Source organism: Drosophila miranda, chromosome XR (assembly GCF_003369915.1).
Source record: "Drosophila miranda strain MSH22 chromosome XR, D.miranda_PacBio2.1, whole genome shotgun sequence".
Classification (NCBI taxonomy): Eukaryota; Metazoa; Arthropoda; class Insecta; order Diptera; family Drosophilidae; genus Drosophila; species Drosophila miranda.
This window is the reverse complement of record NC_046674.1, coordinates 24,221,954-24,248,721: the sequence shown is the minus strand read 5'-3', so window position 1 is coordinate 24,248,721 and position 26,768 is coordinate 24,221,954. Positions and strand designations below refer to the sequence as shown.

At 49.0% G+C, this 26,768-nt stretch overlaps 2 protein-coding genes across 2 annotated transcripts; one reads left to right on the top strand and one right to left on the bottom strand.

Moving 5' to 3' along the window:
* The first annotated feature begins 62 nt into the window (after positions 1 to 62).
* LOC108153338 (fringe glycosyltransferase) lies at positions 63 to 25,704 on the top strand. The gene is made up of 7 exons (XM_017283273.2): positions 63 to 413; positions 5,633 to 6,070; positions 13,437 to 13,485; positions 14,881 to 14,983; positions 23,336 to 23,474; positions 24,517 to 24,691; positions 24,784 to 25,704. Exons 1-7 carry the CDS (start codon positions 282 to 284, stop codon positions 25,017 to 25,019), a joined length of 1,272 nt encoding a protein of 423 aa, XP_017138762.1. The 5' UTR covers positions 63 to 281; the 3' UTR covers positions 25,020 to 25,704.
* On the bottom strand, positions 21,918 to 23,328 carry LOC108153339. The gene has a single exon (XM_017283274.2). It carries the CDS (start codon positions 23,197 to 23,199, stop codon positions 22,060 to 22,062), a length of 1,140 nt encoding a protein of 379 aa, XP_017138763.1. The 5' UTR covers positions 23,200 to 23,328; the 3' UTR covers positions 21,918 to 22,059.
* Positions 25,705 to 26,768: the final 1,064 nt, after the last annotated feature.

The following is a 26,768-nucleotide window of genomic DNA, read 5'->3' as shown; positions in this document are numbered from 1 at the left end:
TGTTTTCTGGTCTTTCTGGTTTCTGTTTTGTTTACGATTTTCGCTGGAACGCCGCCACTCTCGTCAGTTTCGCCCCAAACTTGTAACAAGCAAGACGTATGCGCGCGCGTTGTTTTTTTAACAAAAGCTAAAGAAAAGCTGCAACATTTTTTGCGAGAATTTCCATATAAAGTGTTTGGGTTTGGGATTGAGATTGAGATTGAGACTGAGACAGTGATTGACAAATACTCGTACGATCGACAGATCGGATCGATGTTCGCGTAGTGCGGTGTGTCCGACATATGATGAGCCTGACTGTGCTCTCGCTGCCGCAACGTTTCAAACGCCTCCTGCAAGCCATGACACTCGCCGTTGCCGTCGTCTATATGACGCTGATGCTCTACCAGAGCGCCTACGGATATCCGGGCATCCAAGTGAGTGAAGAACCCCCCCCCCATAGGAGTAGAAGAGTAGACCTGGCTCTGCGCATGTGCGTGGGCGAGGCACTGGCACTCGCTCTGGCAATTGTCATACGCGGGTATCTGTGGTCCAAATTTGCATGATTCTTGCTCCCGCTCCTGCTCCAAGTCCAAGTCCAAGTCGGAGTCGGAGTCGGAGTCCCTTCCCACCCGATCGTGCACTTTCATAAATCAACGCCGGCGACGTTTGCAGCTGCGCGCATGCGTCCCACAGGTCCGACGTCCGGCTCCGGCCGTTAAAACCTTTTTACGCCCTTGCCTGCGTCTTTGAGGCCGATTCCGAGCTGGAAATGGAGTTGGAGCTGGAGCTGGAGCTGGGGGGCTGGTGTCCCCCCCTTTGGACTTTTGCCTTGCATATAAAACAGTTTCGGTTTGGGTTTGGTTTTTTCTTTTTAATTTTTTTGTTTTGCTTTTCGCTGAGATGCCGTCGGCAGAGCGTCGCCAAAGCTTTCAGATATCCCCCGTTCCGTTGCGTTCTGTTCTGTCTGTCTGTCTGTCAGGTTCTGAGGCACAGGCCCTGTCCCTGTCCCTGTCCCTGTCCTGTACCCCGTTTATTGTTGCTGTTCTTGACTTTTTGTTCGGCTTTGCATAAATTTTTGTGTAATAAAATATTGTGTGCTAATATTACCAGCCATCGGCAGGAAGGAGTGCAGGAAGGAAGAGGGAGGAGTCGTAGCAAGAGTCCGGCTAGTGGAGAGTCGCGTCAGCCATATCCACAGATAACGAATAGCGGAGGCACGTGGGAATTGGCTTACACCGCAGCTCTTGTTGCATCCAAAAATAGTAAACATTTTGAGCGTTTTGGGAAATGTGAATTCCGCTTGGAATTAAATTTTCGAGAATTTTTAGACCACAAAAATTGCAATCCACTTTCTCATAGGATCTCGGAATCAATTGTTTCTGCATTCAATAAATGTTTCTTCCCTCAAGGATCCCAAGTATATTCCTATACTTAAGACAATTTCAAACTATTTAAATGGAAAAACCTTTTAGAACAAATATTTTCCTTTCGAATTATCGAATATATGATAGTTTTGATCCCTTAAGACCTTTTGAAACCATTTCGATCAGTGAACTATTTAGTATCTATCTTAAGAACCACAATGATTGTCCCCCTTTCGATGAGCAATTCCTGTTGCTGGGGCACGAAATTAGTCACTCTATCTACGTTCTGCCCCCTTTTCAAGAGCACTGTTACCTCATATATGATTCCATTATTATAGAAGCTCTCCTCCTCTCCTGTTCCCTGACGTATATCCATATATCCAATTTGCAGACCCTGTTATGTAGCCAGTATGCTCCTGCACTTGTTTCTCTGTTCCTGCCCCTGCCGCTGCAATTTGCAACTCAATGGCCCAACTTTTGGCTCATCTTTGCCATGTGGTCAGCACTCTGGTAGCTCGTACCTCTGGTCCTCCTCCTCGGTACGTGTAATTCGGCTTCTAGTATAATTAAAAACTTTATGTTTATGTTGTTTTAATTTGGACAACGTTGTGGATGTTGTGGCCTGTTGCTTCTGCGGATCTTACAGCTGTTGTTGTAGTTGTTTTAGTTGTTGTTGCTGTTGTGTTCCCATGTAGTTATTGTTTTGGTGTGGGCTAACCGGAAACCAGACAGAAATTACCAGTGCTACACATACTTTATGCGAGTACATATGTATATATGTATATCTGACTACTAAATGCTTAACCGGATTCAAAAACTGTTGACAACTGCCAGTTTCTGTCTCTCTCTCTGTTGCTGTTGCTGTTGTAGCACTTTTCAATTGAAGTTCTTTTTCCATCGCAGAGCAGAGCCTCCTCTTCCATCAGAGGTCTGTGACTTGTCCCAATTAATTTTTGTAGTTGTTTCTGCTGCTGGTGGTGCTGCTGCTGGTAGTTGTGGCGACCACAAAACTGCATGCAACGTACAATTTGTTTAATTTTTGTGTTGCGCAAAAATAAAACAACAAAAACAAAATACTGCTGTTTGTTGACTCGTTTCGGATTCCTCGAAACTGGACAACGCCACTAAACTGTGTCTCGATTCTCGATTTTCGTGTGTGGGGTTTGGGGTTCGGCCTTTCGGGCTGATAAAGCAATAATTTTGAAATTAGGTGTGTTGCCAGCACTGGGGGTGGGGCTGGGGCTGGGGCTGGTGGAGCTGGTGGAGCTGGTGGAGCATGTCACGTCTACCATCGCGTGTGACTGACGCATAAATCATAAACGAAACAAATAATAATCGTCAAACGAATTTGTTTAAAGTGGCGCACAGAATGGTGGCGTTTGATGGCCAGTTCCCCTAGAGAGATTGATTCGAGTACCGAAGTAAGATTGCGATTACGATTACGATTACGAGTCGTGGTTTTGGCCCTGGTAAATACATAATGACAACAATAACAGCAACGACAGGCAGGGCTCTCGAGGCTCTCGAGTTGAGGAGCATGCAAATCAGCGAAGACAGAGGACGGCTGCCTGATGATGGGTATGCCTGGGTATGTGCATGGGTATGGGATTCCTGTTTCTGCCACACGGCCCCCGACCGACCGAAAGCAGGTGCCCCAGCCGAGTCCCATGCATCCAGGTCTTTCCCATGGCCAAACCAGCTGCAGCAGCAACGGCAGCATCTCCTCATCTTCTTGCCAACTTGAGAGCCCAAAAAGCTGACGACATTAAGCTGCAGCAAGCGCTTGTAGGCGCCTGATAAAGGCGCAATGTATCTGTATCTTCTGCAGCAACAGCAAAAGCAACTGCAACAGCAGCAGCGGCAGAAGAAGTGGCAGCAGCAGAGTATCTTTTGGTGGTCGCTTAATTGAGCCGACTGCCTGCCTGTGTGCATCTTATCTTAGATTTGTATCTTACGGATAATATTGTTAAACAGCATTTAATGAAGATTTTTCCGCTTCTCGATCTTAGGCTCTTCCTTCTCTCTCTCTCTTTGTATCTTTGTATCTGTCTTTCTGTCTGCCGCCCAGCTGGATGGCATTTTTCGGGTAGGGAATTCTTTTGATTTTTCGCTGATTTATGTTTTCCGTTATATAAAAATCGTAAGAGATTTACTCATTAATCTTCCGGAGAGTAAGGGGGCGAACGCAGAGTAGATTTGGCGCCTTTTTATATCACTCTCACACCGAAACACACCTCTCCTCCGTCTGCACCTCTATATGGGCCCCCACCCAGCCAGCCCAGTCTCCAATCTCGTTATTAATTGACATGGAAATGTTTATAAACATATTAATCACTTGGCTAATGAAGCATTAGTCACTGGAGTGGGCGTGGAAGAGGGCACTGGTACCCCTCCGATACGATACGATACCCCAGAGCGTTTTAGATTTGTTCGCATTTGATTTGGTTTCTCTTTTGTATCTTTTGTATCCATCGGATTGTCTCTATTGTACTTGTACTTGTACTGGTAGTGTGTTGTATCTGCCGCTGCTGTAGTGTGTGCAGGCGTGCAGCATATATGGGCACACGTTCCGCCTGTATCTGTATCTGTATCTGTTTCTGTTTCTGTTTCGGTTTCGGTATCTGTATCCGTATCTGTCGCTTGTTAGTTTCCTCACGTTCCAGTAATTCGCCGCTCGAGCAAAAGTGTCGCAAAGCCTTTGCCTGCTGCGGTTCTCCATGTTCTTCATTTGCATATTATTCTGCTTGCATCATGGCATCCACCACACCACATTCTAATCCATGCACCATGAACCTTGAATATATCTAGCAATATATGTATATACATAGTATGTGTGGCTCGAACCCGAAGGCTGTGATTGAAAGAGGCGTGTCCCCAGGGGAGGCTTATGCAACCCACTCAACGAACGGCTTTCACTGTCGCTCACATTCGCTAACATTCGCTCACACGATTCCCGTCACGACTTCTCCCTCAGTACGAGTACTCGTTCGAGTATCTTTCCCGTTCAGATCTTTATTGGAGCTCGCGATTTGTGCTGCTGCTTTTGGCCAAATTAATATTTCAGCTTTTTAATTGCTTGAAACAGCAGCGGCAGCCCATCATCAGATCTTCTCAGCTTTCCAATTCCCAGCAGCAGCCGTTTACACCTGATATGCCACTGTCATATCTCTTCTGTGTTCAGGAAGCGGCAGCTTCTGCCCTGAGACCCGCTCGATGATCGCCGTTTTGGGGCTCAGCTCTATTATATATTGGAACACCGTTTTGTCTGTCCGTCGATCGTGCGGCCATAAAATTCTATGAGACCGCCACAACTTGCGGCTGCTGCTATCAACGGCACAATATCGTGTGAAGCAGCTCCCAAAGGGAGAGGGAGATTCAGTCTTTATTCGGTGAATGGATTTATGACGGAAGTTGGGCTTTCTGATTTGCATAGAGAAATAGGAAATTCATTGGGGAAAAGTAGATCGATGGCTTCCAGGGTACTGCTTAGTCGAGGTGTCTCATCATCCGAGTGCTCTGCTGTGCCACTTATCAGCACTCTTCAATCAGAATCGCCTCAAAGCAAAGAGACCACCACCACCAGCACCACTCCCCTGTCTCCACCTGTCCCCATTCCGGTGGGTCATTAAAGAGCGGAGACGAAGACGAAGACGGAGGAGATCTGGAAAGAGCAATTGAAGAGCCGCCGCCGACGACGACTACAACGACGACGAGCATTCAACAAAAGCAAATGAACCTGTTATCAGTGGAAATTAATCAAGGGGCAACGAGAAGTGGGAAGAGGGGAGAGTGAAGAGTGAAGAGAGAGCGAGGCACCAAAGAGGGGTTCCCTTTCCCGAAGTTCCAATCCCCAGATCCCCCTATCCCTATCCGTATCCCTATCCCTATACCAATCCCAATCCCAATCCCGATCCCCGTTTCGGTGTTTTCTGTGTGTGTTTGCTCTTACTCAGCATTTATGAGGGGGAGATGTTGTGGCACTGTTTGTTCTGTTTGTTCTGCCTGCCTGCTGCCTGCTGCCTGCCTCTGCGGCTCATTTGTTTGCCATTGTTGTTTGCCATTGAAGTTCGCCTTTGTTTGCCAGGTGAAAATGCCTCGAACGCCTGCGGAGGCGGACCTGGACCTGTGGATGATGGGTCGTCTCTGGTTCTGGTTCTGTTTCTGCGGCATAGGCGTCTGTCTTCATCATTTTTGTTTTGTTTTTTATTGCCCTACGTGCGATTTACACAACAAATTTACATTAACCCTCCCACCCCCACTCTCTTTCTTTCTCCCTCGCACCATCTTAGGTGCCGCACAGCCAGGTGGATGCCAGTGCCAATACGAATACGAATGCCAATGAACCTGTTGTGACCACACATCGCGACCAGCTGCTGCAGGACTATGCCCTGCACTCGTCCAGCTCGACGCCCACCCAGCCGGCGGCTGCAGCTGCCGCCGCCGCCTCCCCCACCACCGTGATCATCCGCAAGGACATCCGAAGCTTCAACTTCAGCGACATCGAGGTCAGCGAGCGGCCAACGGCCACGCTGCTCACAGAGCTGGCGCGCCGCAGCCGAAACGGGGAGCTGCTCCACGACCTGTCGCAGCGAGCGGTGACAGCGACGCCGCAGCCGCCCATCACCGAACTGGATGACATTTTCATCAGTGTGAAGACAACGAAGAACTATCACGATACCCGACTGGCGCTGATCATCAAGACCTGGTTCCAATTGGCCCGCGATCAGGTGAGAGACTTTGAGACTCTGGAGACGCTGGTACGAGACTCCTCGCGAGACTCCGTGGAAGATCGCAGATTAGCTTGCAGCTAATTTCCCGACTCGTTCCGAGTGGGTGGCCGACAATTTGTGTGGGGCTAAGTGGGGACTAAGGCCAGCTACAAGCGACAGCCCGAGCGCCAAAGGTTGCCACAGATTTCATTTGAAAGATTTGCCAAATCCCCCCCGGCCCAGTCTCCCAGTCTCCCAAAAACAAAAAACCAAAAACAAAAAGCAAAACCAATTTGCATAATGAGTTTTTAAGCTGTCTGGAATTGATTCGATTTTGGATCAGTTTTTATTATTTTGGTTTTGTTTTTTTGTTTTTTTTTGGCTCATTTTGGCTATTTATGATTTCTGTGGCGGTCGCTTAATTGGCCATAAAAATGTCTTCATTCATTTTGTGGCTTTAACTCGCAATTCGTACGAATATATTGGGGATATCTACTGTTTGATGGGGAGGCCCCCTGCTCCCCCCCTCTCCTCTAATGGAGTTTGCTTTTTGCGGCTATAACTGAATGGATAAACGCTTTTGTTTCCGATTTCGTTGGCCCGACATTTAATCGAATTTTGGGCCTCTCTTTCAATGGGTTTTTCGGTTGGGTGAAAGGATGATTGTGGCAGCAGCAAGAGTGCCGCCTCCCCGCCTCCCCTTCCACCCCATCCACCCCCGTCCACCCCCGTCCACCGAGTCCTCTTGTCTGTGCCAACTTATGCAAAATCACGCGTCACAAATGTGTTTCGTTATTGTTTACACAAAACTGCACTCGGCACTGCACAGCACTGCACGGTACTCCTCCCCCGGTGCCGTGCATTGACGTTGAGTTGCATGCACCAACGAAAACAACAGCAGCGACAGAAAAAACAAAACATCTGAACAGCACACAAATAAATAAGCCCCGAGGGGAATTGCATGTGTGTGCGGGCTATACCTTTTTGAAAATTGTAAAAATGCTTGACGAGCACGTTTCCAGGCAGTTGCCAGCCCCCCCAAGCCCGAGCCTGGGGAAATGCTGCAGGGCATGTAGTAGTACTGTTGTATACCCTGTAAATGGTAGAGCCCACAGGGGGTACGCTGGAAGAAGGAAGCGGCATCAATGTGACTTCTATAGAATAGATCGTAGGATAGTGGAAGTAGCTCAATGAAAGCCATTTTATACGAGTACTAGTAGAGCCGTGGAGCCATTAAAAGAGAGAGAGCGAGAGAGAAGTATGCTGCTAAGCCACACTGGGAAAGAAGCCAACTGGAACTCCTTCTAGCAGAACTTTCCATCAAGGTGCGGGGTGTCCTCTAGTTGATAAATCTTTTTCTTTCAACTTTTTCCATCTCTCATATTTGCTTACCACAGTTGTGGCAGCAGGGGGGAGGCAGCGACACTCAATGGGGACATGCAACTTTTAGCTGTAAACGGCTATCGTTATCGGTATCGATGGTTCGCTACCATATCGATTGGTAATTTCCTCACTAAAAACGGCATGGCATCCAGCCATCCATCGATCCATCCATCCAGCCATCGAGCAACAAGCAAGCATCCATTTCTCCTTGCCCGACAACAACAATTGATCGCTGCGCTGCTTTTGGCCAATTATTTTGATGGAAACTCTGCTGGCTGTTGGCTGTTGGCTGTGTTGGCCTGTCGATGATGCTGTGTGTCGACTGCTGTTGTTGTTGGCCCGTCATTTGCCGTGTGGTTAACAACAATGTGGAGCAGCGCGACAGGCAACACAGCAACAGCAACAGCAACAGGCGGCAACAACTTCAATGTTGCGTTCGCATTTGATTGGCTGTCGCTGTGGCTGTGCGCCTGCCGCATTTGAAACAATTTGTTGTAATTGCTGTTGGTATTGTTGCTGCTGTTGCTGCTGCTGTTGTTGCTGCTGCTGTTGATTAATGTTTCGCTGTCGTTCATCGTAGCCAGCGCCCATAAAAGGTCCGCCTGTAACAAACCAGATCTGTGGACCCATCGATTACGATTCCGAGCGATTGTCGATTGTGAAAGGAGAAGGTATTACTTGAAGGGGTGCTGGTGCTCCTGTGATCGAGAGATTGCCCGTGTGACAAAAGAATGCTTGGGGGTGCACCTCCCTAAAGATTTCCCTTAGAGGTTAGGCTTCAGATGAACCTGAGCTTCCAGATCATGCTTTAATTGGGGATGTTTTTGCATTAGGGGCTGCTCCTCCACAAAACCCACCACTTACTCGCAGATCAAGAGATCGGGAACACCGTACGCTCCCTCCTGCCCGGCTGTCTCTCCGGACAGAGCCTTTGATGAATGATTCAAATTTTTCATGCTTACAAATGAGCATAAATTACTGTAAAGAGTTTTGGCCAAAACCGGAGAGGCCCAAACGGAGCTCTCGACTTTGATTGAATGCCCAATGCGGCGGCGGGAAATCGCTTTGCATTTTGGCTTGTATTACCATTTGGATTTTCCGCCTGAGCCGGGGACCCCTGGCACTGACTTTTTGGCTACCGTCTGTCCCGGATTTGCATGCCCCTTGAAAGTCAGTTGCTGCTGCTGCTGCTGTGGCTCCCTCATTTGTTGGGGTCTCCACACAGAGGCACAGAGTCATAGAGCCACAGAGCAGCCACCGCAAACGCATGTCAAATGTCAGGCAGTCGCTGGATTTGTAGATAGATCGGGGAACACCGACTGACAGCTGTCCGTGGAGTGGTGTGGCATGGAGTGGAGTGGCGTGGAGTGGAGTGTTTCGAGAAGGGGGTCCGGTCTGCTGCCTGTTGGGCCCCGCTTCCTGTGGGTGGCTGTCCGTGTCTCGATTTGCTTGTCTTGATTTACCATTTACTATTTATTTTTAATGAAGTGCACCGCATGGCTGTATACCCCACGCTGGCTGCCTGACTTATTGTTTGATTGATTCACAGAGAAGTTGGAGTCGACTCGGATCGGTCGGTCCTTAAGTTTTTCGCTTGTACTTCTCAGAGCTCTGTGGAAAACTGTGTCGTAAAATTGTCCGCTTCTCGTCTTGGTGTACGCTTTTCTCTCTGTTAAAAACCCATAACGCCCCATGCGTCACACAGAGCAGTTTGTGGCCAAGTCTCATTAACCCTTCTTCTGCTTGTTGGCTCGCATTTCTCCGTTGTTTTTCGCTTTAATGTGGCTGCCCCAAGTTTCAGCACGTAGTAGTAGTGCTCCAGCGACCAGAAGTCGCCGCCAAATCTCCGCGAAGCGTCGCCAGGCATGTTGACAGACAGACAGAGTCCCAGTGTACCAGTCAAGGCCCCGTGATGAATCACTAGATGGGCCAGCGGACAGCGGACAGCGGACAGCGGACAACGGACCCTGTCATCTGCTCATAAATAAGGAAACAGAATCGCGCATATGACAGCCAGAGCTCCGCCTGTCTCTGGTTCCTCATTGTTCAAGTTTTTAGCTGTCGTCCGGTACCGGGAACTTTGATTTGCCTTCTTCTCGAGAGCCGTATGCCATACGATTCTAGGAGCTCGAGTAGTACATGCCAAATGCCAATTAAAGCTCAATTAATGGACATAGTCTCCACCAAAAGTGTGCCGCCAACGCACAAGAGGCGGTACAGTACGTTTCGCAGGAATAGGCCCTCAGATGTGGGTGGGAGATATGTAGATCTGTTAGTTTATTTCTTTTTGCCAGTCTATACAATGATGTATGGCACTGTATCTAGCACATAGTCTATGGCACTTATGTACATATATCATATAGTAACAGCCCGTGCCTGGCCTCTTCTCGTGCTCTCATTCCTCTGCTCTTTCAATGCTCTTCAATTGAATTCAATTTCGCATTAAATTGAAATTTCAATTGTTGGCTTTTGGGGGCGACACAGATCCGTCAGACCAGCCGCCGCCGCTCTCCGTCCACCCGCATATGGAACTTCCTTTTTAATGTGGAACAGTGCCTGCCGCCAAACATCGGCCATGTGTGTGTGTGTGTGTGTGTGTGTGTGTTCTTTTATCCGGAATTCAATTCAATTTTCGCAATTCCCCTCTCTCTCTCTCTCGTTTATGAGTTCTTAATCACTTTTCCATCACATTAATTGAATGTCGGGCAATGAATCAAATGAATAATATTCCAAGCCTATTCACAGATACATTTGATGCACAACAAATCACACAAGTAATTGATTCATTTGCTTGTTTTCTCTGTTGTATTTAACACTCTCGGGATGGGCATGCCCCTCGGGGGCACGCACAGGCGCGCACGGCACAGGTGAAGACAGAGCTGCCCCCAAAGCCTATAATTAATATCTGGCTGAACCTTTTTGTGGGCATGGGACCGGGATCCCTCGTAGCTGAGAAAGATTACGCAAAATGCGAAACGCCCCTCACAGATCTTGCGGTCGGTTTGGGGCTTCTTGAATTGGGAGACGAATGCCCTGCCCGAGTGCCCTGCGAGCGATGGGAGTCCCTGGAGAATGGAGTTCTGTCTATTGAACTACCAAAAGTCCTTTGGCTTTTACTTTTTCCCTAGTTTTTTGTTCGGATTTGAAATGCAAATTGCTCACTGAACTCGGATGAAGAGTAGTCGCCTCTGGAGCTCCGGAACTCTGGAGCTGTGGCACTCTTTTTGGCATTAACCAAATTAGTCACCTCCCAGGCGGCTGGCTTATTCATTTGGAAACTTTCACTCGAGTCCGAGTGGACTCCAGCTGCAGCTTGGGCCTCGGTCTCGGCTTGGGCTTGGGCTTGGTCTTGGACAATTTTTGGTAGTTTGGAAAGCATATCCATTGCCTACGCTACACGCCCCTTGTGCATAGATTATAATTTTGGCCACTTTTCGTTTGGGGCTGGCCAATGCACAAAAATGTGGCCGGCCTGAAACCTGGACCTGGACCTGGGACCCCAACTTAAAGCTGTGGGTAGAAGAGCTGGGGAGGGGCTGGGGCTGGGGCTGGGGAGGGGCTGGGGAGGCGCTGCTGTTGGTCCAGATGTAAGGCTGGTCGTCCAGCTGCAAACCGCAGACGGAAAATGCGCGCAGCGGCGGCCGGCCTCGAGGTGCATGCAGCAAACGGCCAAACAGCCAAACAGCCGAACGGCGGCTGGCATGGCGGCTGACCGCACCCCACGTGCTTTCAGGTGGGAGCAGAGCAGTGCAGAGAATGGGGCAGTGTGGGGGGCTGCAAGGGTGGGCATTAAATTTTAGCGCGACCGAGAAAAACAAAGCGAACGGGGCAAAAGGCAAAAAGGAAAACGCCAAAAGCCAAAAATGCTTCGATGGTTTGTCCAAATGGTTGGCCACAGAGTTGCCAGCCGGCCAGCCAACCAGCCTGCCTGCCTGCCTGCCTGCCTTTGGGGCAACTGCCGCAGCTGCAGTTAGAGACGCAGACGCCATTGAAAATGCATTCATTGTTGGTCCGAGAGTCAGTTAGCCAAGTGCTGGAGCTAGGAGCTGGGGCTAGAGCTGTCGTTTGGCTTGTGCTTTTCCTATGCTGTCGCTGTCGCTGTCGCCGCTGCTGCTGCTGCTCTTTGGGCGCCGAAAACATAACGAATTGTTGTGGCAATCGCTTCGTTCCAATTGAATGCCTGCCACGCCATGAAAATCCAACCTAAACTTGGCTCTCTCTCTCCCTCTGCCGCTCTCTGCTCTTGGCCATTAAATGCTGGGCCCAAAAGTGTCGGCGAAATTTATGAGCACATGGCAAATCCTTAGCGAAACACTTGAGTCCTCCATCGATCCATGAGATACTCCCATCTCTGAGATTTGTTTGTCAATGTCGTTGAATAGAGTTTCCTGCTTTCAATTAACTTGGCCCAATCGATGCAATGCGATGCGATGACATGCCATGCCATGCCATGCTCTCTCCCTCTCTCTCCCTCTAAAGAACTGTATTTATGGGACAGCTCCATCAGTGCGGGGCCGAGTCGAGCCATAAATTTGCGAGACACGTTGTAATGCTGTTTGTCAACGGTTTGAACAGTCACATAAATTAAAAGCTACTCAAGTGCGGACTTGCAACTGCTGCTGCTGCTGCTGCTGCTGCAACAACAATAGGAGCAACTGCAACAACAAGTCTGCAACTGCAACATGGTGTTAACATTTTCGCCCCTAAGGCGGGAGGGAAGAAGCGACTGCGGCTGGGGCAGCCTCCGTCGCCAAAAGAAAAAGTAGAAAAAGTAAACTGCAAAAATCTCGTAAAAATCCATGAAAATTCAGCCAGACGACGATGAAAAACTTTTGCAGCAAGTTGTTGCTGGTGTTGTTGCTGTTGCTGCTCTTGTTGCTGTTGCAAGTGGTGTTGCTGTGTGGCAGTTGTGTATAAAGAACTCCAAATGGAGGCACTGGAACTGGAGGCACTGCAACGTTGACTTTCTAACTGTTGCAAGTCGTTTCTCAAAATGCTTGCGGAGCGGGCGTATTGTTTGCCCAAGTTGTTGTTGCCTCTCCTGCCCTGTTACGTCTCCATGCCGCCAGAGAGACAGCAACATGGCTAACAGCAACAGCAACAGCAACAGCAACAACGGTGCAACAGGGCCAACAACAAGCTGTTCGTGTAGTTGTCAAAGCTTTAAAACGATTTTCGCCTGATTTGACACAACGGCAAAAGCAAAAAAAAAAAACTTAAAAAAAAAAGGTTATTAAGGGAAACCCAGGCCTAGACTCGGGCCTATCCCAATCCCAATCCCAAGGCGGCGGAGGAGGGGAACCAATTGAGTTGTTGGGTTAACAAATTTATTACGAGCAGCGAAGAAAGAGCAGCAGATACAGATACACACATACATACGGCTCGTATGTAGATGCAAAATAGCTGAATGAATAGGGAATGTCCCACGGAAAACAGCCAAATAGATTAAAGCCCGGGTGGAAAGAGAAAGCCTCCCGACCGACCACTAATGAGGAGGTGTGGGGTCTCGTCCCACCCCCCTCCCTATAAGAACGAAAGAAGAACAGAACCCTACCCTACCGCAGTCAGCGATGCATGGAAAAATGGAACCCGATGGAGAGCCACCGCCAATGTTGACTGATTTCTTTGGGCCAGTTTGTTTTTCTTTTGGCTTTTTGCTTGAGTTATTTCTTGAACAGGCGCAGAGATGGTATTCGTAGACGTAGAGTGCAAAGCCCGAAGGGTGTGTGGGAATTTTCTTATCTGATTGCCGGACGGACGCTGCTGGCTGATTCTTGTAGGCCGGCAAACGCGTTCGTTTCTTGTTTTGTGTCTTCGAATAATTAAGTTTAAGTCCGGGGCTGTAAAAATCACAAGTGGAAGTGGGTTCCCAGGCTGCTACTTTCTGGTTTCTTGGTTTCTTGGCTGCTTGCTGGCTTGGTTTTTTCTTGTAATTTACATGATTCATATGCAAATCTCAAATCTGTCTAACTTTGGTTTCTGTGTCTCTTCTCTTTTGCAGACCTGGTTCTTTACGGACACGGATGATCACTACTACCAGGAGAGGACAAGTGAGTAGACAGAAAGACAGAGAGAGAGAGAGAGAGAGGAAGCCATAAGTTATCCCCCAGTGGCACCCGCGCCGGCACCCGCACCCGCGCTTTCTATCCTCCTTTTTTTTTGGTTTTTGTTTTTTGCCCAAAAATAATATACTATATCCGAAAATGGAGAGGATGGAAAAACAAATTTATCACAAAAGAAGTTCTTTATACCTGGAGCTGGACCTGGACGTGGACGTGGACCCTCGACCTCTTACCTTTGGGATTCGATCCAAAATGCGATCTGTTTCGTTGGCTTTGGCCTGTTCTCAATTTAGTTTCACATCAGCCAAGGGCCACGCCCCCAGCACCGCCTAATATTGGCCACTGTCTGTTGGGCAGTCAGCGGCAGCAGCAACAAACAATCCGAAAACCGATTAAAGTTTATAAATTCCATCATCTCTATAGACAGAGAGTGGAGGAGGGACACGGGAGACGGGGACTTCATCACTCACCCGCATTTTAATTGAATTGCAGGCTCTGGCCTGCGCTTCGATTTCCAGACTACCAGAAACAGGAGACCAGAGCACAGCAGAGCAGAGCGAAGCGGAGGAGAGTTTAATTAAAAAAAAGTTCAAATTTCAATTTTTGGCTTAAACAACAAATTGTACATATATTCCATTTTTGCATACACTCCAGCAGACAGGCACACACACGCACACACACGCACACACACGCACACAAAGAGCAGAGAGCAGGCTGAGACGATCTCAGGTTTCACAGACGCAGACGCAGACGGAGACGCAGACGCAGACTCCTCTTTGGGGCCCTGCGTTTTTGGTATTTTGATTAGGCCGAAAGCTGGCCGAAAGGATTCTGCTAAACACGCTCGGGGATTTTGAGTTATGTGTGTGCCTGTGCTGCCGCTAGCCCGCCAGCCTTCCTCTGCCGGACTGGACAAAGGATAAGTTCTCTCTCCCTCCCTGTGTCCGAGTGTGTTCTTAAGTATTTCAACAATTTTCATCCAATTAAGGCGCAAAAGTTTTTGTGCGTTGTGCTCTGCTTTCAGTGCCGCTCCTGCCCTTGCTCCTGCCCTTTCCCTGGGCTTGCATCTTTATCGGCGGCGGCGGCTGTCAAACGATACAAAATGTATCCGCTGGATATGAGCGGCATTCTCGACTAACAAGCTACTGTTCGGGTGCCCCGTCTCCTGTTTTGGGGCGATATGAACTTGGCCTTTTAGTTAATTAACATAGAAGTGGAACCATGCCACTGCCGTTGCCACTGCCACTGCCACCGAATGGCTGTTCCTTGCTCCCAGCTCCCTGTTTATTCTTTGGCTTCTGCTTAATTACCAATCTTTATCAAAATGTTTAAACCCCCCTTTCCTTCTTTTCCCTGTTCTGTTCTGTTCTCTCTCCGTTCCAGAGGGCCACCTCATCAACACCAAGTGCTCCCAGGGCCATTTTCGCAAGGCGCTCTGCTGCAAGATGTCCGCCGAATTGGATGTCTTCCTGGAGAGCGGCAAGAAGTGAGTATACAGATTGCAAATTGCAAATATATACATATATCTACACACATACAATATTGATTGGGGGGGACCCATATGGGAGTGAGACCTCGTATTCGCGTACTCTCGTACTCCCGTAGTCGTACGTGTGGTGCTTCGTACGACTTCAATTTCATGCAGAATTACTGCATTAGCCCGGACAGCGAGCGGCCGGGCAGCGAGCGGCAAGAGGTCATGTTGCAGATGGGTATGCAGCATCATAATGCTGTATTGTACGTACTGCTGCTGCTGCTGCCTGCAGGGCCTCCTAAAATGTTGTCATATTTGCCAGCTTAATGTTCATTCGATGCATTTCTGTTTAACAACTTGAAGAGGCATCTCCGAGAGCAATGACTCCTTGCCTGTGGCAGTGTCTATGGCTGCTGCTGCTTCTGCTGTTGCTGCTATTGCTGCTGTTTCTGTAATAATAGACTTTAATGCTTTTAATAAGCGACCGCAGAAGAAGCCCATCACAGCAATCTATCCATGGGCAATGGCAATACAAAACACCCAGTTCTCGGGCGTTCTCTCCTCGACTCGCTCTTGGCTCTGTGCTGCAGCTGCCATGCGTTCTAATTTGCGCAATTAAGACGCTGCAACAGCAGCAAACAGCAGCAGCAACAGTGCCCCAGCAGCAATCCACTCAAAACTTGTCCAGCGACCGCAACCAGAAAATAAAAGGAGCGGACCAGAAAAAGACACTTCAACTAGCGCCCAAAGGAGCAGCCTAGACATTCTACTCGTTTTTGAGATACCCTTTTTGGCAGAGTGTCTTCTGATTTTAGCAAGACGTTTGCTATTCAGCTAAAGCAATAGTCTTTGCTATATCCAACGAAGGAACGATCAATCTGTCAGGGTATCAAGAGCCTTGCAATCCAAAAGCTTGCCTTCTTTTCTGGTTTTTCTTTTGCTGTGACTGGGGCCTCTCCCTCCCTTTTCGCTTATTTGTAATTACACTGAAAGCAGCAGCAGCAACAGCAGGGGGAGGGGGAGGGGGTGCAACCAACAGAGGGGCACACAACATCATCCAGAAATCTAGAACAACTTGGACATGCTCGGACTCTAGATGATGGAGGATGGCGATGACGACTGGTTGGCTGGATGGGGCTTGCTGGCCTGCTGGCTGCTGCTTTCATCTTAAGTTGACTTGCCGTTTTGGCTTAGAACTTGAAACTGTCATTATACGAGCGCGGAGCATGCAATCAATAGCTGCAACTGCAACTGCAACAACAAGAGGCAGCAGCAGCAACAGCAGCAACAGCCACAGCAACAACAGCAAGCAGCAACGATTTGTGTTGCTGTTGTACAAAACTGAAATAAAATAAATGAGCAGCAATGAAAATGTGCAGTTATGAGCCAGATGAGGCATGAGCCATGAGGCTGCCACACTGGCGCTGCTGGTGGCTGCTGGTGGCTGCTTCTTGGGTCCCGAAATGGTATCAGGTGGCACAGGAAACCGAACGGACGATCGGTCGGTCGGCCGGGCAGGCAGGCAGGCAGGCATCCTTCTTGGCTGATTGGCAACGTTTAAAACTTTGCTCATGTTGCGACGAGAAGCAGCAGCAGCAGCACCAAACAGCAGCAACATATTGAGGATCCTCTGGATCCCGAAACAAAAATCCAGGCGAAACATGAAAAAGAGGTTAATTAACGTGCATTCGAACTGGCAATTATGCCACGCTGTGTTGCCCCCCGCTCCAGTCTCTAGTCTCTCTTTACAACGCCACGTTACTGCTGCTGCTGCTGCTGCTGTGCGTACAGCAACAACATGTTGCATGGAATTGCAGTCTGGTGGCTGGCAACCGTGGGGCGTCGCCGTCTCCAGGCCCCAAAGTAGCTCTATTAAATGCAAATCTGACCAGTTCTTTTAATTGCGTTTTGTTACGCGACGTAATGCAAATTTATTTGCCATAAAACATGAATTATTTGCCCCACTGTGCGAACGCGGGCACCAGGGGAAGGAACCGAACCGAACCGAACCGCCTTTCCGTCTTGAATCGCCTTGAATCGCCTTGAATGGCTAATTGCAGTGGCAGCAATGTTGTTGCAGCGGTGGCAGTGGCAGCAGAGAGCAGCCATGTTGTTGTCGGTGTTGGGTATCCATTATAATGCCGAACAATTAGTGCAATTTAATTAAAGTTACAACAGCAACAGCATCAACAGCAGCAGCAACTGCAAGTCATAGAAGACAGACAGCAACTAGGCGATGACCTGGCACGTCACTCCTCTATCTCCAGTCTCCAGTCTCCAATCTCCCATACCCAAAGCACCTCCTCCTACTCCAAATCAACCGACAGCCAGTCATCAATTATAGACCCCCGCTCGGACAGTGTTCATAAAGAAATTCCACATTTGGGGCGCCAGAGGTGTTTACGGGAAAGGGTGCGTCCCACTGTGCGCGACAGTGGAGCGTTCGGAGCCTTGGCTCCACGATTTATTAATTAGTTTTGTGTGTTTTTTCGACTCTAAATTCCTTTCTCGAAGCTCGGGCCAGCCGCCTAATCTTATTCGATTTATTCGTTTCAAGTTCTAATTTATCTTTTGTTTCTGCCCAGACTCGGATTCGGACTCGCGTTCGAATTGAGTTTGGGCTTGGGTTTGGGGTTGGGTATGTGTGTGTGCCACACCTAACCTTACGAGTATGTATCCAGCAGATACTGGTACGGCATGGCGAACTTGTCAGGCAATTGTATAAACAGCCACTTATCTGATTGCAGTCCGAGGTTGACTGCGGTACTGCGGGACTGGTCTCCCTTTCGAATGACGCATCCCATGGATCCAGATCCACATCCACATCCACATCCACATCTAGAGAGTACAGACGAGTGCGGCACGTTTCGTAATCAACATTTTGACATAATAACGGCATATCAGCTCCCTTCCCCTTTGGGTAATTACAACACGTAATATGCGTAATATTCACAGCATAAAATGTATATGGAACAAAGAGATATGGAGATGGGGATGGCGGTGGCGGTGGCGATGGAGGGCCCAAGGATGGGCCCATCAGCGGCATCAATCAAGGCAAAGTCAATGAGAGCTCCAAGAGAGCTCCCAGAGAGCTGTTGTGGAGCTGCCAAAGCCAAAGCCAAAGCCGAGACTGGCTCGAAACTGAGGCCAAAGTCTGTCTCATGATGATAATGATGTTACATGCTACTTCAATTTTTGGCCCCTTCTGTGTCAGTGTTGCCCCTACCCCCCCCCCTGTTGCTTGCTGCCTGTTTTGTGGGTGCGTGGGAATCGAATGATTCGCTCCGCTCCGCTCTGGCCCGGCCCGGCCGGGCCTGGCCATCAATGAAATTTCCCAGGGTAAAAGAGAGGCGCCCTTTCTCCACCCTTCTTCGAGTGACTGCCACCACCGCAACTTGTTGCTCTGCTAATCCCCAACACTGAGCCGCAATAAAATAATAGAGAAAGACAGACATATGTACATACAGCAAAGCCGCCGCAGCAGGCAGGCAGACAGACAGACAGACAGTCAGTCAGTCAGTCAGTCAGTCACACACTCAATATCCATCTAAGGCTGCGACATTTTTAATCGCTGTTCGTAATGCACTCGCTGGATGAAATGCAATGGAGGATTTTCTCTGGTGGGGCAGAGGGGGAGCACATGAGCATTCCGTGGCATACTCGCACTCGCACTCTCGTATGTGGAAAGCCACTAGCAGCAGATGTTGTGGCAATGTGTGAGAAAATTTTCCTTCTTTCCACGGGTGTTTATTTTTTTTGCTTTTTGCGGCCAGGGGCAACTATTTTTAGAGAGAGAGATGCGTGTGAAGTGTGGAGACTTTTCCTTTAGGGGAAAAGAACCACCAACCGGGGCGACACTTCCCCAAGCCATTTTAGAGAAACGCATCCATTTCATTTATTTGCCACTTGTGGCAGGCAGCGACAACAGAAACAACAACAGCAACCGCAACAGCAATCCCCATTATCCAATTGATTCGATGGCAGAGGCGACAGCGGACCTTCAACGAATGTTGACAAAAAACAAAAAAACAGGAAAAAAGAGCTGAAATCTTTGTCAGAATTGTGGCAGCGGAAGCAGGCAATTTGCGTGCAACTGTTGCAACTGTGGCAACTGCAACTGTAGCATTTGCATGCGGAGTTTTCATTAGGAAATGCAATTGCATTTGATAGATACTCAGGCGGCTCCAGCGACTCCACTCTCAACATCCGGGAAGTTGTTGGCGGCTGAAAGGGAGACAGAGCTCTGCTTTGCTCCACATTTCAATTAGCGCCTCCCACAGCTACAGCTACAGCTACACTCCCACACACAGAGCCACCCACGAGCAGAGCATAATCGCCGACAATTGCCTTCAATTTGCAGGCTGCTTGTGCATCCACAAGATACATTCAATTCACACTTGAGCCGCTGCCACGGAATTAATGATTTGCTTTTGTCAGGGCGCGGACCAGAGCGGGGCATGGGGCATGAGGCATGAGGCATTTGACAAATGCACTTCAATTGTTCTCTTCAGTCGCTCAGAAGTGAAACGCTTTTTGTATCTGCCACAGAACAGCAGAACAGCGGGTGCGCAGGCGTGCAGCAGCTCCACCAATAAATCTCTGACTCATGGCTGCACTTAAAGATGAAAGCAAACTGCATCCAAAATGGGAAGATTAATTTCCCTTTCGCTGTTGTCTCTGTCTCTGACTCCGTCTTCTGGCTGTTGTCTCTGTTAATAAGGCAGACATCGGACATCGGAGATCGGACGTCGGACAGTGGACATTCTGGGTGATTTGAGTGGTCGGACGGGGGAACTCCTGCTTAATGTAAATATCTTGTTGTCTGTTGGTTTCCCTTCCCCGGCACGACCACGACCACGACCACATTGATTTGTATCAATCCGCGAAACTGGCATCCGAAAGATACATATAAAACATACTCGCCTCGAACAGCTCCCCGTCCAGCAGATGACAGCTGACTTATTGCTAATTGCAACAGCCTCTCGAAGGCGAGAGAGAGAGGGAAAGAGAGAGACCCGAACGAAATCAGTTCGTCATCGTCATCCACTGGGCATTGGGCATTGGGCACTGGGCACTGGATTTTCGGCGATCGCTTATCTCTCGCCTGCTGTCAAAATACTTTTAGCGCTGCCTGTGTGCACCACAACTTAGTTGCCTCTGCAACGGTCTCTCTCTCTTAATGCGAAATCTATTAAGACTCTGGCCGGGACTCCCCATCCCCGTCACCGTCCCACACCGCACATCGCACATCGCACAGTTTCTCCTTCTGCTCTCGAGTTGAAGTGCCCCGTCAATCATTTTTTATTGTGGCTCCAGACATAAACTCATTTCGCCTGCTATGTGGCACGGACTTGGTTGAACGGGATTGGGAATGGGAATGGTATGGTATGATATGGTATGGAGTCAGCCGCCAACGCCCCGGGAGCGGGTTTTTGGGGCAGGATGGAGAGCAGAAAAAGCAACAGCAACAGCAGCTGTCTGCTGATCGAAATCTGCCCACATCAGAGCAGCGGCGAATAATTGGAAAAACAGCTATGGAAATAAACTAAACCAAAAGTTTGCACTCGATTCGTATTTCAATGGCCAAACGCACACGCACACACACACACACACATGCATGCACATACTCGTACACACGCATGCATTTCTCAGATACAAAGATAGACGCCACACACAAGAAGAGTTCTCTTTTTGCTGCAAGGGAGAGAGAGAGAGAGAGAGGAACCAACGATCCACCGATTCCCAAATCGATAACCCAAAGAACCTCCAAATGAAAACATTTTCATAAATGCCACAAAGACATCAGAGTGAGGTAGAGGCAGGGGACAGGAGGAAGGAGGGGGGGGGAGGGGCATACGAGCGTTAATTAAACGACAACGAACATAAAATAGCGGCTAGATTTCAATTTGGAAAAGCAGGGAAAGCCGCATCAGGGGAAACCGAAGACAGCTGGCGGGACACAGGAGTCGGGGCTGGTGGGGAGATGGGTTATGCTCTGCGCATAATTAAGCAAATTAAACGCGCATTTTTATGCGTCACGAAGCGACTCCAAGCGGGGAAAGACAGCAGAGAGGGAGGGGGGTGGGGGGGGGGCTGCCGTTTCGCACAGGTATCGCATGTGGCAGCCACAACATCAGCAGCCACAGCCACAGCAGCAATAGACACAACATCGAAACAGCAGGCAATTTATGAATGCCAGGCTTAGGAGTAGTATCTATGTACCTATCTACCCCCCCTGTACACACACAGACAAACTCTGCCTACCTCCCTCCCTACCATCCCTAGTATCGCGGCTTATGCAATAAAAATTATATTAAATTACCCAACGAGACGCCAAGACAAGAAACACACAAGACAAGCCATTGCCAATCCTCCAAGATTCGATTCGATTTTATTGAATACTTATGGGCTCAACGAAAGTTGCTGCCAGGCGAAACGGCAAGAGGCACAAGCCGACGAGGGGGATACCCTGCAGGACTGAAGAGTAGTGGAAATGGTGCCAAGGGCACTACTATTCTGGGAGATTTCCACGAGTATTTAGCTTTGTTTTCGCAACACCCCTATCAGGGTTCTCCCAGCATTCGCCAACAGATATTCTGATTTCTTGTGGCGAAATTCCATTGCTGTCAAGATCATTGCAAAGTCGAGGATCCCCTGCCGCGGATCGGACCTCGGCACCCAGGCTGGCTGGCACTCTCCGTCTCCGTGGTCAGCGGTCGACCTTTCAGCTGCCGCTTAATGCCATCATTAGTCCACCGCTGGCTACCGGATATGGCTGATCGTTTGTCACTATAAAAACTGCAACTGCAGCTGCAACTGCAACTGGGAGGCCGGGTAGGGGACCGTGATCGCTATCTCCTTCCTCTTTTGCCTCCTCCGTGGCTGGCTGCACGGTAATTGCAATCTAAATTAGTGCACTTTTTTGTACGCTTCTGCTGCTTAGCGGAAACAGCCTTGAGAGTGGCCTGAGAGACGAGGGGTCTTATGTTTTATTGCTTAAACGAAACGATTTGGATTTTGATTGGGATTGGTATCGGGACTAACATATGGTGAACAGTGGGGTGGGGTGATCAGGGGGCGGGCAATAACTAACCAGAATAACAGGAATTACGCAGACCGTAGATGGTGTCATTGGCTTCGGGCAGTTTGCATACCTTCCCGTGGTGGGGGCGGTTGAGTCGGGAGGCAAGAACGTCCAGGTCGAGGTTCTTCACGCGCACCATCAGAGTGGGCTCCTTCTCGAGGGAGCGGCACACGAGGTTCTTGTGGCAGTGGACCGGCTTTGAGACCACGGCCGGCAGTCCGCGAGTGGGGGCGTCGGGCAGCAGGCCAACGACCTGGGGGCCAACATCGGCGCCGACACGGGTGCTGCCGCAGGAGATGCAGCAGAGGCCCGAATTGATGAATCCTGCGGCCCGCGGGCAGGTCTCCTTGTTCTCGATCATGCGCAGGCGCATTTCGATGTCGTCGAAGCGATCGCGGATGTACATCTTGAGGGCCGGCATGTGGACCTTGTCCAGCTTGCTGTCCAGCATGTCCTGCAGCTCCTCCATGGTGCCGATGAAGGTCATGTTGTACTCCTGCAGCTGGATGCGCAGGCTCTCGATCTCCATGATGCACTGCTTGATCACCTCGAGGCGCTGGAAGAGCGCTTCGGTCTGGCGCAGAAACTCCTTGAGGGTCTCGTAGAACTTGTCCAGGCGCTTGCCCACCTCCTCCATTTGAAGGAGGATGGGGCCGGCGATTTGGCGCATCAGTTTCTTCATGAAGTCGACGTTGGCCAGCAGGCTGCAGGCGATCTTGTTGTCCTCGTCACAGGTGGTGCAGAGGTCCTCGCAGGGCGAGGCGTACTTCTCCCACATCTTCGACTGGAACTTCTTGCCCTTGGCCTGGTTGCAGACACGTATCTGCTTGAAGTGGCACTCCAGGTTCTTCTCCAGATCCGCGATGCGCTTCTCCAGCTGCTCCACCTTGCCCAGCTGCTCCGAGATGGGCACAATGGCCGCCACGTCGAAGGGCAGGGGCGAGTACTTGGACTGCTCCAGTATTCGCTCCATGCACTTGCCCTCGAACCCGCCAATGGTCACCAGATCGTCCTGGCAGTTCAGTTTCTTCAGCAGCACATTCAGCAGACTGTGCAGCACCGCCACATTCACGTGTGTCATCTCCGGCACACCCACAGCAATCCTCACCAGCTGCTCAAGCGTCAGTTCCACGTGGGAGGGCATATCGTCAACTTGTGTATTTTTTTGTACGGGGAAAATTCGAATGTGGACTGTTGAATGTGGAATGTGGAATATGAATGTGATCTTATCGATACGAATTTTAGTAATGAATGCTCTACTATGTTCTCTCTCGTTCCAGGTGGTTCTGTCACTTTGACGATGACAACTATGTCAATGTGCCGAGGCTGGTGAAACTGCTCGACGAGTACAGCCCCAGTGTGGACTGGTATCTGGGCAAGCCGAGCATCTCCTCGCCGCTGGAGATCCACTTGGACAGCGTAAGTGCAAATCCCTGTTATTTCTGCCCATTTTCCTATACGTAATTACAAGTTTTTGCCTCGTCCAGTCCCGTCCAATCCCGTCCCGTCCCGACCCGTCGCTACGATCGCCTTTCTCTCTCCTCCTTCGCTTCGAACAACAGGCTTGGTCGGGCTTGGTCGATCCGGGCCGGGCCGGGCCTTGTGTTATTTATGTGGCCGCCCGGGCCATTTGTCTATGCCGCCATTTGGCTTCCAGCTGCCAGCGCAGGCTATCATTAATAACCGATATGATCTGGCGCGGCAATAGCAACAACAGTAATAGCAATAGCAATAGCAATAGCAAAAGCAAAAGCCATAGACGTAGTCAAAGCCATAGCCATAGCCATAGCCATTGGGCCAGAGTAGCAGCCAGAGCCTGAATCTGAATCTGAATCCGATTCCAAGCCTCTGAGCCCGTTCCCATTCCAGACCATTTGAAATATCGCCCCAGCTGATCCCGCAATGAATGTGGCTGCCACAGTTTTGTCGGCTTAGGCCAGACGTGCCAGGGATGGCGATTGATCGAAGAGAAATTTAGTAGCAGACCTCTCAGGCTCTTTCGGTCGAGTGCGGACTCCATTCCAGCCCTGAACGCACCTCCATACCTAATTAAAAAATAAACCCCAAACTTTACGCTTGATTTGAGGACCAAAAACCAAAACCATGGAGCGGGAGCCAGAGAGAGGGCAAGAGTGGCAAGAGGGAGACGAGATCCTGTGCAGGTCTCGACTTACTCTTTGGGCCGGAGACCCACGTATTAAGTTTCCACCTCGCACATGTCCATTTACATGGTCAATTAATCATATACGAGGTGCATGGGCCAGTTTTCGGGTTTTTGGGTTTTTTTGTGGTGTTTTTTTTTTCATTTTGAGGCAATTTTCTCTGGGCCATTGCCAAAACAAAACGAAGAAAAAATGGATTTTTATCCGAGTTTATCCTTTGCGCTGCTCATCCTCGTCCCCATTCATAAGCCAGTTCTTCCGTTAATATTCCCTTTCTCTCGGCTATCTCCTCTCCGCAGAAGAACACGACAACCAACAAGAAGATAACCTTCTGGTTCGCCACTGGCGGCGCTGGCTTCTGTCTGAGCCGGGCCCTGACGCTCAAGATGCGCCCCATAGCAGGTGGCGGCAAGTTCACCAGCATCGGCGACAAGATACGCTTTCCGGATGATGTCACAATGGGTTTCATTATAGGTGAGTACACTCGAAGGACACTCTGCAGAGGAAACTGGCCCAGGGACTAACTGTTGTTCTTCCTTTGTGTTTGTTCTCTTCAATCTCCGCAGAGCATCTTCTGAAGGTGCCCTTGACGGTGGTGGACAACTTCCACTCGCACTTGGAGCCCATGGAGTTCATACGCTCCGATACGTTCCACGATCAGGTGTCCTTCAGCTACGCCCACATGAAGAACCAGTGGAACGTGATCAAGGTGGATGGCTTCGATCTGAAGACGGATCCCAAGCGCTTCTTCTCCCTGCACTGCCAGCTCTTCCCCTACTTCAGCTTCTGTCCGCCCAGATGAGTGTCCGCCGGAGTCCCCAATGGGTCCGACGGATCCTCCATTTGGCTGTTTGCAGGCACACGCCCGCCCCCCCTAATTCGGTTCAGAACCGATCTGGCAGGCGTCGAAAAACCAATCTCGCCACTGTGATCTAACATTTAAGGTGTAAACTGTAAAGTACTATACGAATAACAAATGATAAATGATGAATAATGAATAATGAACGATGGTTCTGTACATATATATATATAATTTTTTTTTTTTTTAAATGAAAGTTGTGCTTCCTAAAGGTATAAGGTTTACTGTATGTACAATCTGTGGATCGACATTCGCAGATCTTGCAATTCCAACACACTTCCAAGTGCTTCCCTATAGCCTGTAGTAAAACGGATTCTTCCAATCAGCTTAGCCGTTAGTTAAATTAATCGTCTAGTCTACGTTTAGGTTTTTTTTTTTTTTTGCGCTTCCAAACAGAGCACGACTATAGACTCTATAACACTTGCCCTCTGCTGTCGTAGTCCGTGGCAGTTGTGTAATACTGTAATGCAGTCTAATAATCGCCTAAACTAGCTATACTCATAGGTATATGTATGTGTGTAAATAGTGGATCTATTGGCCCCAAGATTTTTGTAAAGAATTTTTTTTTTTGGTTAAACATTTTGTTAATTTTTAGTTTGCTTGAATAAAAATGATATGATATATATTACGTGAAATGTATTTGAATTTGGCATGGGATTTCTTTTCCAGAGCCGTTATTTGTGGCAAGAAATTATGAAAATGAAGAGGATTAAAGAGAGACTATGAATAAATCGGTTAAAGGCGATTGCTATCTTCACAGAGCCCTTCTCTGAGGTTTTTATCGTTCTATTCTTTTCAAATCAAATTGACCATCGTTCCGTATGGTGCATATCCTTGTTTTGTATACATTTTATTCCATAAACATTTATTGAATTTTATTTCCATGACTTTGCATGTAGTTAAAAATTGAGCAAAAAAAAAAAAAAAAAAATAAGGAACAGTACAATTTTTGTTCTTCTTTTTTGTGGGTTCCATATTGAATACTGAATATATCGAACCGCACGGGACACTGAAAATATTGCCTCGAAAAAATATTGATTGTGCAAGCAGCATTTGAAAGTGGAAATATCCAGCGAGGGTCCTGCAATGTCGATGTTTTTTGTCGACTTTTCGGCGGGTCCATGTAGCTGCGGGCCACGGCAGCTTATCGGCTCCGTGTCACTTAACATTCTGTCTACTTGTTGGGTCGACCGTTTCCTGCTGCGGCTGTGGCTGTGGCAGTGGCAGTGGCGCACATTTTGCATTTTTCGAAAATTCGTTGTTAATTAACGCTAAAAGCCATGTTTAAGCCGCTAAAGCGTTAACTTTTAACGATATGGATCAGAGCCGGAGTCGGAGTCGCAGGCAGAGACGGCGACAGCGACAGCGACAGAGAGCAAGGGAGATAGACATTGACATGTCCACGTCGATGCCGATGTCCATGTCCATGTCCGTGTCCGTGTCCGTTCCGTGTCCTGCGCAGTCAAAGTTGCCCAGACAATGAACGGGTCCAAGAGTTGGGGGTGCCTCGAGAGCTGCCGCTGGTGCTGTTGGCTGAAGCTCTCCTCACGATACGCTCGCACAGTGCCCCAGCATCGACTCCAATGACATGTTGCGAATTTTTATAAAAGACTCACTCGACTGGGGAGGCTTCTCCTCCTCTTCCTCCTCCTGCTGCGCTCCGCCACTCTCGTGATATGTTAAACAGTTCTG